The sequence below is a fragment of the Trichomycterus rosablanca genome, chromosome 20 (assembly GCF_030014385.1).
Source record: "Trichomycterus rosablanca isolate fTriRos1 chromosome 20, fTriRos1.hap1, whole genome shotgun sequence".
Taxonomy (NCBI): domain Eukaryota; kingdom Metazoa; phylum Chordata; class Actinopteri; order Siluriformes; family Trichomycteridae; genus Trichomycterus; species Trichomycterus rosablanca.
The window spans coordinates 23,427,606-23,443,381 of record NC_086007.1 but is presented as its reverse complement, the minus strand read 5'-3'; the positions used below and the strand labels follow the sequence as shown (position 1 = coordinate 23,443,381).

The following is a 15,776-nucleotide window of genomic DNA, read 5'->3' as shown; positions in this document are numbered from 1 at the left end:
TGATTTTGCCATTTGTTGTCATTTGTACCACTCACTTAGTTTATATCTATAAATGTCCACAGGCACTTAGGCTAAGACAATATTATCTCAGAAAGTTCGAAGTTTAAAAGCCAACTAGGGGAAATCGAGGCACATATATCTGTGTATAGAGGTGTTTTGACATGTAGCAGATCTGTAAGCCCTGCCAAGATATTTAACTATGGCTGCTTTACAAGGTCCGGGTTTTGTTTGTTTGAAAGCTTCAAATCTTGGACTAATTTAAGGATAAAGATGACTTTGTATATCCTTCAGTCCCTTCACATGAGATTTATTCTTACTATTGTTCTTTTTTGAAAGTGATCTGTCTTTGGAAACATTTATCTTCACAAAGACTTACAAGCATGTGATTTTGATCCAATGAAGGCTTAAGCTTTTCAGAAATTTCTAAACATCGACACTATGGTGCAACTGTAGTGGTTTATTTATTTATTTATGTTTGTTTGGGTTTTTTGAAAGTAAGAATACAGGAAATTTACAAGATAGACTCTTTACTTCAATCTAGTAAATTTGTAGTAGAATTTGTGAAAATACATAAATGAATCTTTGATGGCTTTGTAATCAAACAGTACATGTTGAAGTAACTATGTAATGAAAAGTTACAAATAAAAGATTTATTAAGCAAACTACAGTGCTGGAAAATTATTTTTTTTAATTAAAAAAATATTTATTAAAAAAGTATTATGATTTTTGGGGTGAAATTTAGGTTTTAGGTTTAACTCATTTTTGGCAAGAGACACTGATGTTACCAGGTGTCTATTTTCACCCTCCAGAAGTTCATAACTGTGTGGATTTAAATATACTGGCCACTACACCCACCACCCGAACTTGTAAATAACATATAAATATTTATCTGCACTGCATAGCAACATCATGTAATCAATATAACAAATAGTATGTGAACGCCTGACCATTAACTTGTTTGACATCCCATTCCAAATCATGGGCATTCTGTGAAGAAGCAAAAAGTGTACTTGTGGGAGTTTGTGCCCATTTAGTCAAAAAGAGGATTTGTTGTCCGGCACTGATGGTGGGTAAGAATAGCTGGTTTGCAATAATGTTTCAACTCAACTTGAAAATCAAGGCTATGTGCAAGCCACTGGAGTTTCTGCACACCAAACTTAACATGGACCTCGCTTTGGGCACAGGGGCAAATTCATGCCACAACAGGAACTGGCCTTCCCCAAACTGTTGACACAAAGTTAAGAGCAAATAATTCATTTTATAATTAGAAAGGCTGTCCACATACTTTTGACCATGTAGTATATATGTAAGTAAGTAAATAAATGATACAGTTTTACCCCAATAACTCCAAACTGTTGAAGAAAATGATACAAACTCAATTTTCAAAAAGAAAAATGTAGATGAAAACGATGTAATAATAAAAATAAATAAAAACATATTGCTTTTGACCTGTATACAAGTAAAAACAGAACAAATTCATCTAGTTCTTCAACTAATTAATTTGTAGATATTAAAACAGTAATTATACATTTATTAGCTACATCATGCACCAAAAATAAAGATAGCAGCAAATGTTCCTTCAAAACAAATATTTACCCCTCAGTGTTAATGGTGCCTGTACAGATGTGCAAGTTATCCACGCCATTGGCACTCACACAACCCTATAATGACAGACACCTTTAAAGTTTGTGCTGCTAACACTAATTTTATTCTCTGGCCTGGAGAACACAAAGCATGTTATTTCCAAAACAATTTGAAAGGTGGACTTGTCAGATCACAGCACACATTTCCATCTGTGCAGTCCATTTCACATCCCAGAGAAGTTGGCAAGGATTCTGGATGTTGCTCACATGTGCTTCTGCTTTGCAGGGTTTAGTCTTTACTTTTATTTGTTGATGGGGCGATGATATGTGTTTACTGACGAGGATTACCCGAGGATTCCTGAGTCCATGTGGTTATACTCATTACAGCCTGAGAAATAAAAAGTCATGTGTTCAGTGTTTGTTTATGTACAGAGATTCTCTGAATCTTTTAATCATGTAATGGACTGTAGATGGTAAAATCACTTCATATAATTATGCATAAAGCATGTTGTTCTTAAGCTGTTGGATTATTCGCTACACAGTTTTCACAAAGTGACAAACACAGATTCATCCCTGCTGGTAAACATTCAAACCTTGTCTTAATGCTCATTTCCTATCCAATCATAGTATCATCTATTACATATTTAAATGTTTACCAGTGGAAAGTTTTAAAACAGGTGCCTAATTTCCCCTGGGCGGCACGGTGGCTCAGTGAGTGGCACTGTCGCCTCACAGCAAGAAGGTCCTGGTTCCATCCCCAGGCAAGGCGGTCCGGGTCCTTTCTGTGCGGGGTTTGCATGTTCTCCCAGTGTCTGCGTGGGTTTCCTCTAGGAGCTCCAGTTTCCTCCTACAGTCCAAAAACATGCAGTCAGGTTAATTGGAGACATTGAATTGCCCTATAGGTGAATGGGTGTGTGTATGTGTGTGTGTGTGTGTGTGTGTGTGTGTGTGTGTGTGTGTGTGTGTCTGCCCTGCAATGGACTGGCGCCCCGTCCAGGGTGTTACTGTGTACCTTGCACCCATTGAAAAGCTCGGATAGGCTCCAGCACCCATCAAATTAGGAATATTTGTACAAAAAAGCTAATAAGGAAAAACATTAAAGCTTTCTATTGTGTTGTTCTTATATAAATGCCTGTTTTTGTTTACACTGCTCCAACATTTTTAAGCAGAACTTGTATAACCTAAGCTTAAAGTACGATGTAATTCAGGAGGCTCCAGTTGCAGCTGTTAATTAAAAGCAGTCTTGCTGGTTTAATATGGCATGTTTTTCATTACTACCCTGCCTACAGAGCACATAGTAAAACACGCATCTTTGCAGTAGAGGGAAGATGCAAGATTAGGGGAGTAAATCAAAGCATAACTAGTGAGAGATTTCTCTTTTCACTTTCAAACCCATTTTAATTAGGATTAAAATAAATGTACAATAGTACGAAAAGCGATCACTGAACATACAAACATGTAGGAGTCGTGCATTTAGCAAGGTATGTAGTGCTGGGACATAAAATAAAATGTCAGGTTATGTAATAACTATTGCAGATGCACCTCACTGAGAGCCAAATGTTTTGGACCACTACAGGATATAGTACAGCTGCTTCTCAGCAATGTGTCTCCTCAGAGACATGAGAGTTTCCATCTAACCCTGATATGCAGGTTTTTACCCCCACCCCCTCCTAGAACCCCCTCGTTCGTGTGTTCATTTCTAGCCGTCTGGAATGCTGTAACTCCCTACTCGCTGGTACCAACTCCTCTCACTTACGTAAACTCCAGATCGTGCTTGCTTACATCATCACACAACACCCATCCTGCAACATCTCCACTGGCTTCCTGTCATATATTTCGTTCAATGCTAAATTCTTCTCCTCATTTACAAAGCTCACTATAACCTTGTTCCATACATACCAACCAACACTCTTAGGTCTTTCTTTGCTGGATTATTCAATATCCCAATATCAAACCTACATGAACTTGGCAACTGTGTCTTCTCTAGGCTGACTCCCTGACTCTTGAGCTCTGTCCCCTCACATGTCCAACAGGCCAGCTCCTTCTTCACATCTCTCTTATGGTGGTGGTAGCACCATGTTCTAGAGACTTGCTAGGGACTTGCAGTCTGGTCAGGATTATTAGTAAGTGAATATACTCTAAACACTGAAATATATTTGATGAAATTCGGCTTATTTCTGTCAGAAATCTAAAAGAGAAAGGAAGTTTTTCTTTTAGGAAGACAATAACACTGAAGCAATGATGTCCCTAAGTGGCCTAGTCACAAGACCAGATATTAACCCATTCAATATTAAAGTGAATAAATGTAGTTTTTAAATGTTATATCCAGGTTTTTTTCTTACTGACACCTACTGAGAAAAAGTTTTGAATGATTGATTAGCAACTTTCAGCAAATATTATATTAAAAGTAAAAAATAGCTTTTTTAATGTTATAAATTTTATAGATGACACACACTCATGCAGCAGATTTTCTTTTATTTTGTGTCCATTTGAAAAACATACAAACAGTAAAAAAATAAATAATGTTATAATAAAATAGCATGGTCCTTCACTGAAGAAATAATGTACATGGTCCTACCTGTTTTACTGTATTTGTATTTTTGGATATATGTACTATAAACAGCTGAAAAGGTCATATATTGTATTTCATATAACAAGCCAGAGTGTTTGGCTTTGATCAATTTCCTCCCCAAAAAAAGAAAATCACGCAAAGAAAAAGAAAATTCTCCAAAGATGCTTAAGATGCACTTTTCTCTCTACAAAGCATCTCACAATAGTTGTACTCTAGAAGTATGTTTATCTCTTGAATTGAAAGTCATTACAAACCATAGGACTGACAAAGTTTAATGTTGTATATAAAATATATGGCACTAAAAGTTAGAACAAAAACCATTAAACTGTCCAAATACACGTGTACAGTCATACAAGGAATCACAGAAGATAAATCTGGACGGGATTGTTTTGCAACTTCATGTTAAATGAAAAATGAAATATTTCTTGAGGTAGATCTCCATTAGGAAAACAATAGTGGTTATAAATAAACAACAGAAATTGCTCTCAATAATACACAGGCCAAAGCCATGTCACTTAGAGTAGTTAGGACTAACTAAGTTCTTCTTGCTTTTCTTTAAAGCTGGGTCAGAAAGGTCAGTGTATTACTCCGTCCTGCAATCCAGCTCAGGAAAACACAAGCTGGTGATCGATGGCTGGAGTACAACACATTTTTCATGTTAGTAAATCTGTTATTTCACTACTACATCTGTTGTTATTTGTTGTTTCTGCATTTTTAGCTCCAACCTTCTTAAAAGCCTTACTACGAGATTTTAAAGCTTGTCTGTGGGAATTTGTGGCTTTGTGAGATCAAGCACTAATGTTAGAAAGTCCACATACTTTTGGTTATGTAATCACATAATACTGCTGCCTTTGAAAATGTTTAGAAATTAAATAAATTAATTATTTGTGGAGGGTTTAGGGTTAATGATATGAGCCCAAGTTACAGTTTAAATTGTTAGATGCTTTATAAAATCAACGTATAAAAACGTATAAAATCAGCTTATCTCTGTGACAATAATTTAGAGAAAATTAAGAAAAGATTTTGGATTGAAATGCAAAAACAAAGAACAAATGTGGGTCCTGAGACAGGGTGAAGACAGTTTCTAGTAAGCAAACAGCTAAAGTTATTTCTGTCTTCTCTTGGCATTGTCTTCACATAATACTATACTGCCTCTACTGCTCACATGTGTATTGCACCTTATTGGTACGATGCACATGTGTTTGAGGACGCACACATAAAACAAATGCAGGGAACATCTGGCCATCTTGTCTATGCACAGCTGCAAGTCCAAACATGTCCAAACTCAACCTTAGGGGTGTTCAGCACTCCTGGTACACACACTCTTCAAACACTAGCTTGGGTTGCTTTAAACGATCACATTTTTCTTTTTCAACAGCCTTCCCAGTGTAGTCAATGCAGTCCACACTGCGATGCCGTTCTCCGTGGTCACACATTCTGGAACATGAAGACCAAGGCCCTATTTGCCACATAGGGCATGGCAGGTCTGCGCAGGGCCTGATGTCTCTGAGTTTAAGTTTTTGGTCACAGTAGTTTGAATAGAAGCCAGCATCATCCTTACACTCCACCGTCCTTCTAGACCATCCTGATCCACAGCTTTTCGAACACTCTGACCATTCTCCCGGCACCCAGTGTGGAACTCCAAAAGGATGAACAGATGTCTTCTTGCCTTTGTTTTTACTAAAAGAGACATTGTTTGGGATAAAGAATGTGTATTTGATTTTGGGTGGGCTTGCCTCTCCAGCTGTAGAAAGCAGTTGAATGATGATGACTTCCTGGAGTTGGCGGAAACTCTGGATCCTCTCTAAGGAGCTGGCCGAGCCACTGTACTTAAGCACAGCCCCGTCAGTTGGAATGTCCTGTTCGACAGTGAACACTGAGAAGTTGCCATTCAGTAAATACTCGCCATTTTCTCTTTTGATGGCCAGGTAGTTTCCATCATGCTTTCTGACTCTTTGGCTCCGCTGCTTGATGTCAATATTGGTGGCACCTTTAGGGATTGTCACGATATCACTGTATCCTTGGCTAAAAGAAGAAGAGGAGTTTGATTATAGCTTCATCAATTGTAAAAAGCTGAGTAAAAGTGACCCAAAGTTTAAGCAAAAAAACCTTGTATTATAATATGTTATATATTAAACTTACATGATTTTATTGTATGAGCCCGAGATCTTCCGGCAACTTAGGCCATTCCCACCGCACACTCCGCACTTGTCGAGCTTCTTATTTGAGCCGATCTCAAGATCACAGCCAGCCTTGATGCACTGACCTTGGATGCAGATTGAAGTGGAATCTGGACTGCAAGCTGTCCCATCAATTACCTGTAGTAAGTTAATACTTATGTTTGAATCATTTACCAATGCTACTGTGCTTTGAATATAATTAATTGTGATTTGTATATACCTTGACCTCAAACACTCTGAATTCACTGCTTCCTCTTGCTCTACAGATAAGTTTGCATCGGTCTCGTGGTGACACACCAGCATATTTTGGTATCCACTGCTTGACTTTTCCATAGATATCCAAGTGATTAGGATTGGTATACTTCTCACATTGTTCTTCTCTGAAGCTTTTTCCTGTAATCGCTCAGCATTATTTCATATGCAAACTAGGAGTACAGCATGAAAAGCAAAATAATGCAGTCAGCACTAAACATCTATTTTATTCTTGCCTGGGTCCTCACATTTTGTTTATTTTTGCAGTAATTTAATTGCTTTATGATTTTATCTAAAAAAGTTTGAATCTCAGCTGTGCTACCAGCAGGCCAGATGACTATACAAATAATGACTCAATTCTGACCTCTGCTGGCTGGTCTGTGGGGCCTGCACAGAGAGGGATAAAGGGGTTCAGTGCATGACTCTCTGTGCACTATACACATCTCTATATAAACCTGTCTAATGCAGGTGAAAAAAGCAGTAGGAACTGCACACATGTCCAAGGGGGCAAGTATTATGCACGCCGTCCTCAGTCAGGAGTGAAGGTCAGCAGCAAAATAGGCAGCAAAATGCTATCGGGTACTTGGATACGACTAGATTGGGAAGACATGGGTACAATCCAAACAATCAAGGGTTAACTTAATTGCCCAAGAGTCCAATAGTGGTTCTATGGAAGTTGTGCCCCCAAAACCTCTTTAAAAGCCATGAAGGCTTGCTAAGGGGTTATCAGTTTAAAGTGCACCTACCATGGTTGTTTTCACATGCCTGTGTATTGCAGGAGCGGTACTGCACTCGCTGTCCCACACAATACTTTCCTCCATTCTGAGGAGCTGGCTGATTGCACTCTCTATAAGAAAACATCACGCCTCCACCACAGGAACGGGAGCACTGGTTCCACTGACCCCACTCTCCCCAGCCACCGTCCACCACCACCTGCAGCCACACAGAGTACAAATAATATTCTCTGATAAAGGAAAACAATTTAAAGTATATACAGTGGAATATAAAGCAATATACAAATACACAGAACGATTAATTTGGATATACCTTGCCTCGAGTAATGGTAAACCAGTATTTATCTGAATATAACCTCAAATAAAAATGTAAACTTTTATAAAAATAGATAGATTTTGTGAATAAAAAACATGGTAATGGGGTTGTACTGGTATTAGGTGCAGCAGAATTTTTGGGGGTTTTAAATACCTTAAAGTGTTGACACACACAGTGCACACAAAAAAGAAGATAGCTCTAGTCTCTAACCACGCACTGACAGGGAAAGTAATAGCTTAAAACCTTTTACTACCTGTCTTTTTATAACATTTTTACCTTTGGTTTCATGACCTCCTCAGACGCAGTACAAACACCATTCAAGCACTTCCTCTGAGAAGAGCACTCTGTGCCGTCTGCCCAAGGTAAACTTCCATTGGTGGTGGTGCACAGAGACTGGCCCTTCTGTTCACACCACAGTTGGCTGCACACCTCATCAGCTGAGGCATTTTTGCAGTAAGTGAAATTCTCTCCAAAGACCTGCTGGCATTGCTGGTCCAGGCTGTAAGTCACACCAGGCAGCTCGGTGGGCAAGGGCAACGTCTTTTCAGAAGCATCCAGCAGGCAGTCCCCTGTTTTAGGAATCAAGAAAGAGACCACAGTAAATGCCCCCTTACTGACATTTAAGAAGATCTGCAGGAATGCACTTGTCAGTTGAGCTAAAAAGATTAATTTAAATACAAGAGACGGTTACAAGAGGAAATAAGAGCCATTGCCCACCAACAATGCTAAAGTAGTGAAGGGGATTCAAAGTAGATTCATACTATGGAGACATGGACTGTGATTCCAGTAGGGAAAGGCAATATATCAAGAGTTACAGAAAAGAATTTCCCAACATTCTTTATTTCATTTATTTCAGTTTTATTTCTATATTTGTGTTATACACTGTAATATATTCTTCAAATAAAAGGAAACTCCTCGTAAATAATGTGGGCTAGATGTTCCCAACGTTGTACAACTGGCGGCTCAAATGGTCCACCGCAAAAGCTTTTATGGCACGCAAGTGACTGGAACTAACATCTAACTAAAATGCAGTTGCAGTAAACTGCACTGTTAGGTCTTTACAAGGATTTACAAAAACGTTTAGCTATTAATTAGGGAAATACTAACCAGCTCCTCATATAACTTATTTTATTTATTTCATTAATACAAACTAAATTTCCAAAAAGAGTTGTACATTTTTTAAAGATTAAGGAAAAAGAAGAATCTGTGATTTGTCAATTCCCTTAAACCTCCAAAGAATGCCAAGATCTACAGTTAGGCAATAATTAGAAACCTCCATTCAGCTGGAACAAACTTGCCTGAACAAGGACCCCCACTCTCCAGTTCTCCAAAACTACCATCTGACACCACTTCCATGCAAACAGATTATTTGGAAAGTTTCTCAGGAAAAAAAAGCCTTTCCTGTCATTTAACCACAAACTTTAAGCTTTTTGCCAACAAACAATCAAGGTGGACGCTTTTAAATCAAAATCTGTCTGCCTCTGCCAGGAAACTACAAAGGGGTCGTCATTGGATCTTACCAGCAGGACAAAGACCCAAAACATATATCCTGTTCAACACCAAAATGGTTTACTGAATACAAGATCAAGCTTCCGCCATGGATATCTAAGTCACCTGATCTAAACCCTAGAGAAAAGCTGTGGGGTGAGCTAAAGAGGAGGGTGCACAATAGAGGAGCTAGGTCCTGGACGACCTGGAGAGATTGAGTAAAAAGGAATGATCTAAAATGTTCTGTATTCTTCAATCTTACAAGATATAACATGAGAAAACCATGTGCTGTTTTACTGGCACAGATTATTGTGTTTACTGCACTTTATAAAATATCTCAGGTTTACCAGAAATAGTGTATATTATATAATAACATTTATATTATATAATAATGTAAATTTAGGAATCTAATATTCTTATCAATCCTGCAAATAAAGTTTACATTTTAGAACTAATGCATGTAGTATTTAACAGCACTTGATGAACTGCGTACATACCATGGCCATTGTCAAAAAACTCAGTGATGTAGAAAGCGCTGCAGGGGGACCAGGGAGACGTCTTATTAAAACCAGTGTATACAGAAGCCATAACGTGGTGCTTGGTTAGATGTCCAGAGTGACTCTCGCAGTTCTTGGAGTCATCATGAGGCATACTCATTACATGGCCTTAAAGTAAGAAAAACAGAACTGATGTAAGTGCTGATATTTAATGATAATCAAGTAAATTTGAAGATTTCTTCTTTTTTATTCTCACATGGCCTCATTTAGATGTTTCATTATTTATTTCTCCTCTTCTTACCCAAAACATGACATTAGAAATTAACAAAACAGTCAATAAATGTACAGCCCTAATAATTAATGAGTTCAATAAAAGTGTAAGAAAGTTTAAGAAAGTGTTATTCAAAAGTTTTGTCAACCTGATTTAAATTTTTTCTAAGTAAAAATAAAGGAATAACAAAGTCATAGTGAACACATGCCTCTGAAGGAAACAAAATTAAATATGGCATATTGTTATGCAAACTTTAGTGCATGGTTTCAATTTATCTGCAGAATTTAACTGAATAAAACAGTTTTATTGTGATTTTACCAAATATACACAAATTTAAAAAGATCTAGAAGAACTGTACCTGTAGTTATTATTTATCAACAGAGGTGCTGTGAATTCAAATATTGTTCACAGGCCAGTATAATGCCTACCTGTGCCAGTATACAGAGGTTGGCATCACTCAGCTCCAAAAATGCAATAGCACTTTGCATAAAGAAAAAAGTTCTGCTTAAAAACACTAGCACACCAGCATTTGTTTTAAATGCCCACCTAATTCATGAGCTGTTGTCAAGGCTGCCTGAAGTCCATTGTCTTCAATGACAGAGCAACTCCTTTTAGGATCACACATGGTCCCCACATCAGCGACGCCCAGCGTGTCACAGCTCTGCTGCCCGCAAATGTCCTAGTAGACACAGAAGCAAAAGGACACATTTATTTCCTTCATTTGTTTATTTTAATTTCTAATGATTAGGAGATTATCATCAGTGTTTCCACAATAAAATGGGCTGCAATATCATTAAGTGAAACAGTGTGGTATTCAAATTCAGCTCTAACAACATGCCTCAAATCTTTTCCACTCAAAGTTCACCACAAGACCAAGGCACATATGATCTGAATCACAGTTAAATAAAGTGCAGCTTTTAAGTCAAACTCATGTGTTTCTACACCTTTTATAGGGCCAGCACAGTAGCAGGAGAGCACCTCTGCTTAACCAGCATAATCTGGCTTTTAATATAGTAGAGAAAACTCTTTTACCTCTCGAGTAAATAGCAAGGCAGTGTCGTAATGCTCTGGATGTCTCTGGCTCGCTGGGTTGAACTGCTGCTGCCAGGAGCAGAAGTTACGCAGAGCCAAGCCCCCGTTACTGGAAACAGTTGGCCCGACCTCCTCATCCTCCAAAATCAGCATCTTCACGACCACCATGCTGAGTGAATTCTTAATGCTGGGATGCTTGTAAATCTGTGCAGCCACTGACACCAAAGTCAAGACGTAATGCTGTTAGAAAGAAAAGCTATGTTACACTTTCACAGCTTAATACACTGTATGGACCAGAAGTATGTGCTATATTTATATGAAGTTTAATACTGTGTTTATTAGAATTTATGGCCTTTTATTTAGAAAATCATTTATGACTTCAGGCACCAAGGAGAAGAAGAAGGCCGACAAGAAGGCCTGGCCTGCAATCAGCATTTTAATTCATTCTAATGGGGTTGATGTCAGGGCTGTGTGCAGGCCACTGCAGTTCTTTCAGAACAAACAAGGATGGTGTGACCATGTCTTCATGGACCTCAGAGAATAGAACCGGGGCCTTGCCCAAACTGTTACCTCAATGTTAGTACTTAAAAATTAGGAGAGGTGTCCATTTATGGCCATCTAATGTATAAATGACTGAAGGTTTGTGGACGCTGAGCACCTTTTTGCTGTACCAACAACCACTTCCATGGAAGGGTTTCACTTAGATTTTTAAAGATGACCATGAAGATTCATTGATTTACTTTTTTCAGTTTGTGATCGATAGTAATCATCCACGCAATACCTGACGCAGTAATAACAATTTCAGCCTGTAAATTTCTCATTAGGCTCATTTAGTGGCTTTAAAAAACGGACCAGTTAAATGTACTGCAGCTGGACTGACATTGATTCATGAGGTCAAACTTGAAGCATATAAATGATGTCTATCTCAACACTGACTGCACAGTGAAAAGTCGGCTGCTGCATGGCTTTCTTCATAAGAAAATGTGCTTCTCTGGCTGCCAGTACTAAGAAAGTAACCCTTAAACTACATTATGCTTTTCCTCTAACCAGATGTTACATGCATTTGCACTTCTGCATATTCACTGCAAAAACCATTACAGGTTTAACTCCAATGATTTGTGTTCTGGAGAAAAAAGTATAAAAATCCCATTTTGCAAATGTATTGTGCAAATGCACAAATAAAGATATAGCACACAGGGTTTTAAGCATTGAAAAACAGGCATGTCAAACCATGAAATAAAAAACTTAAATGACTTAATTATTAATAAATCAAGCTCTATCAAATAGATTGTATTAATTTTGAAAATCAGTAACACCTGTAATACTGTAATACTGAAAAAGTTTACACAGATGGACTTTTTACAGAGGTCATTTTGGTTCTGTTGGATTTAAATAAATACTGTAGTTTCACTGCATCTAACATGTAGGAGGCAATAAGGCTGTTTGGTAGTCCGATCCAAGGGGCTTTTAGATGAATGTAAAAACACAGTGTTTGCCTTCTTGATCTACTGTACTCTCAGGCACATATTAAGGTGACCCTCACCAGGATAAACGGGTGGTTAAACAAACGATGAATGAATGATTGAATAATAAAGCGGCAGTAAAGTTTAACCTTTCATGTGGAGAAAAAATGTGCTTAAGAGGTTGTTGACTAATGAAACTAAATCCAGTGAATATATGGATGTTTTAATGTTTCCCACCTCCAAACTTCACTATGTGTATGATGTACCTGAGATCAGACAAGCTAAATGATTGCCAGTGACTTTTAATTTTGTTCTGTCAGACCAAATTCATCTCAAAAGTGGTATGATTTGTCTAAAGGCTGCTGTTTTTTATACGGTGTAACAAAGATTACCACTAACTATGTTCATTGCTTGTCATTCCATATTTAACTGTTGTTTCTGCTGTTTTCAGGTCATCCTGCATTATCACTGGACTGCTGGCTTCTTTCTTTTTATTTTCATCAGTAATCTGAGAGAATGATATGAAATCTTGCATGGTGCACCTGCTACTTGTTGCATTCACAGTCAATGGCAACTGTATTGCTGCTTAATAACATTAACACTAGGAATATGAAAGCAGTAATATCTAAAACGTCGTTCATTTTGTAGTGTAAGCTTATAATATTTAATATTATTTAATAATCTCATTTTGATACAGTCTCATACTTTTCCCCTATCAATGTAGTTGCTTTAACTTTGTTATAGCTATAACTTTTATGCTTATAAATGCCTAGGTTTTTTAGTCAAAAGTCCCTCACTGTGTGTGCTGCCAGCCAACCCGACCCCTAACCCTGTTTGTCAGTGGGAGTAAGCAGGCACAGTGTTCTTTATTCAGCATTGGTATTTTAATTTAACCAAGCTTTTATTCTTATAAATCTAGTCATTAATACATTTAGGTTTGACAAGCTTATATGTGAAATGTATATATAATTTATATATAATTCCACTCGCCTTTGTCTGGTCTCTGTAGAAGCTCCACATTGAGAAATCAGCCACTACCAGAGTCTCAATAAATCTCGGTGCGGATACAAATCGCCGGTGTCTGAAGGATTCTTTATTAATAGGACTGTTTTCACCCTCATGAACACTCGCATCATCCACTGGACCGAGTATCCCGTCTGTACTGGGTACATGTCTGAATGTTCTCTTGATGATGTGCGGCCGGTCAGTGGCGCTGTGGTTCGTTCCAGTGCCGGAGCGCTGTGGCTCGATGCGGTACTCGCGTCCGTCTAAAATGAACGATCCCAGAATACCGTGACAGAGACTAACCGAGACCACCGAGTCCTCCTGAAAGTCTACAGTTCCTGTATAGAAACAGCCTCGCAGATCTTCATCTTCTGTACTTTTAATGACAGACCTGTGTCCATCTGTCGGGTCGCGGACTGACACCTGTCTCTGCGATGAGCTCCGCGGATGTAAAGCGTCCGATGCGTCCTGCGCCCTGATATGATAAACTTTCAGTGTTGGGGACAGAAATCTGGTGTCTGGATTTAAATTCAGGGTGAAATTCCTTCCAAAAGCAGTCAGACGGAAACTGGGAGGATCTTCGCTCCTCTTGGATACTCGTCCTCCTGAGCGTCCGGTTAAACAAATAGGCACTATTTCTTCAGCTTCGAACCACTCAGAAACACTTACAGTGAAGAAACAAAACGCTAAAACTACAATAAAATACAAGGAGCTCATTTTATCCGGTCGAAATTCCACGTTTTGTAAGTTAAAACTGTGTTAAGATAATTTGGCCACAACCTTGGTCTGAAAAATGAACCAGTTAAGTATCCAGCTTATGCCTTCATTAGTATTAGTTGCCTTTACAGTGTGGTCCACATGTGTTAATTCACAGAGCCTATCTATACCTCTACACTTATATATATATATATATATATATCTATAGATATACCTCTATATAAGACACTACAGGTATGTTTACACTACAGGCGACGCGCTTCTCATCTCTGCGTCTCTGCGCTACACTTGGTGCATTTCTGCGCCGCTATTTATGCCTTCCAGTCGGAAAAAATAGGAATTACACGCTATTTTTAATCTCTCTAATGGTCTCTCCTCCCACTCACATCCCTGAAAAAATGTCCAGTATAAAAAGCAATGCCAAAGCTCTGCTCCTGCACAGTCACAATCCAAAGAGAGGAGTAGCCAGCCAGTTAAGGGGAGAGCCGGGTTGGTTGGCACAGTTTCTACACTGTCGCATGTCACTGGCATCAGAGTAATGAGATACAGTATGTCCAATTCACCTCACTTGCATGTTTTTGGATTGTGGGAGGAAACCGGAGCCTCCGGAGGAAACCCACGCAGACACAGGGAGAACATGTAAATTCCACACAGAAAGGACCCGGACAGCACCACCCAGGGATCGAACCCAGGACCTTCTTGCTGTGAGGCGACAGTGCTTTTCACTGAGCCAACCTGCAACCCTTTAAAGCAAATAATACTGGATATATCACTTAGGTGGCCCTGTGATGAATTGGCCCTGCAGGGATGCGCCTAGTGACAGAATTAGACCCGCTTCGATCCTGACCAGGATTAAGCGGTTGATAAAAAAGAAAATAACTTCCCCAGTAAGGCATAAAGCAGATTAGATTTTTTTAAGGATCTTAATAAAGATTAAATGTTTTCTCTTATTTCAAGAACTTTTTTTTTTTTTTTTTTTTTTTTATATGTAACTTTAAAGACTTTTGGGATTAGTTTATTTTAAGATGCATTTTTAACTGAGAAAATATTCAACATAATTGAGATCTAAACAGTGACCTTCAGGCTTTTTAATAAAATCAGTGAAAGCAAATCCAGTGGGCATACATAACATTTTTGTAGCTCTAGTTTCTCTTTCTAACGACCCACAAACCACTGGGCAACCCATAGTTTTAATAACATTTTATTTATTTGTTTGTTTGTTTGTTTATGTATTCTGGAACATATGGCAGGTCTTGCAAATGTAATGTACACTCACATCCACAAGGAGGCAGTGTGTGCTTTTTCACCTAAAGTACATTTGCTCTTAGTGTATCACCTTGGCTAAATGATACACTGATATTAACAATTATGTAAAAACTTTAACCGTTACTCTTATGTTATTATGTTATATATATATATATATATAATTGAGTGGTAAATTAATGTGTTGATTATATGTATATGTTTTAATTATTTGATTTTTTTACATGGACATTTACAGTACAAAGTACAAATGAAATCAAACATCAGGGGGCGAAAAATTTCTAAACCACTATATGAAGAACTAAACTAAATTGCATACATAATGCACAATACCAAAACCATATGCATTCATTAATGAATTGTCTATAAATCTGTGAAGATTAGAAGATGTTTTCCTTTGCTT

At 38.1% G+C, this 15,776-nt stretch overlaps 1 protein-coding gene across 1 annotated transcript; it reads right to left on the bottom strand.

The window, feature by feature from the left end:
- Positions 1-5,456: 5,456 nt before the first annotated feature.
- LOC134334340 (A disintegrin and metalloproteinase with thrombospondin motifs 8) lies at positions 5,457-14,110 on the bottom strand. The gene is made up of 9 exons (XM_063016598.1): positions 13,379-14,110; positions 10,926-11,165; positions 10,440-10,572; positions 9,623-9,790; positions 7,914-8,206; positions 7,334-7,520; positions 6,556-6,728; positions 6,298-6,473; positions 5,457-6,180 (listed from the first exon to the last, which is right to left on the bottom strand). The coding sequence occupies exons 1-9, from the start codon at positions 14,108-14,110 to the stop codon at positions 5,457-5,459; spliced, it is 2,826 nt and encodes a 941-aa protein (XP_062872668.1).
- Between the last annotated feature and the right edge of the window lie 1,666 nt (positions 14,111-15,776).

What these genes read in the sequence shown, in the direction of transcription:
- LOC134334340 (XM_063016598.1), bottom strand. Translation starts at nt 14,110, where the DNA reads ATGAGCTCCTTGTATTTTATTGTAGTTTTAGCGTTTTGTTTCTTCACT. An exon ending in AGGAGGTCATGAAACCAAAG is followed by an intron (nt 7,521 to 7,913) that starts GTAAAAATGTTA and finishes GTGTGGCTGCAG; the next exon opens with GTGGTGGTGGACGGTGGCTG. An exon ending in TCAGAGTGTTTGAGGTCAAG is followed by an intron (nt 6,474 to 6,555) that starts GTATATACAAAT and finishes AACTTACTACAG; the next exon opens with GTAATTGATGGGACAGCTTG.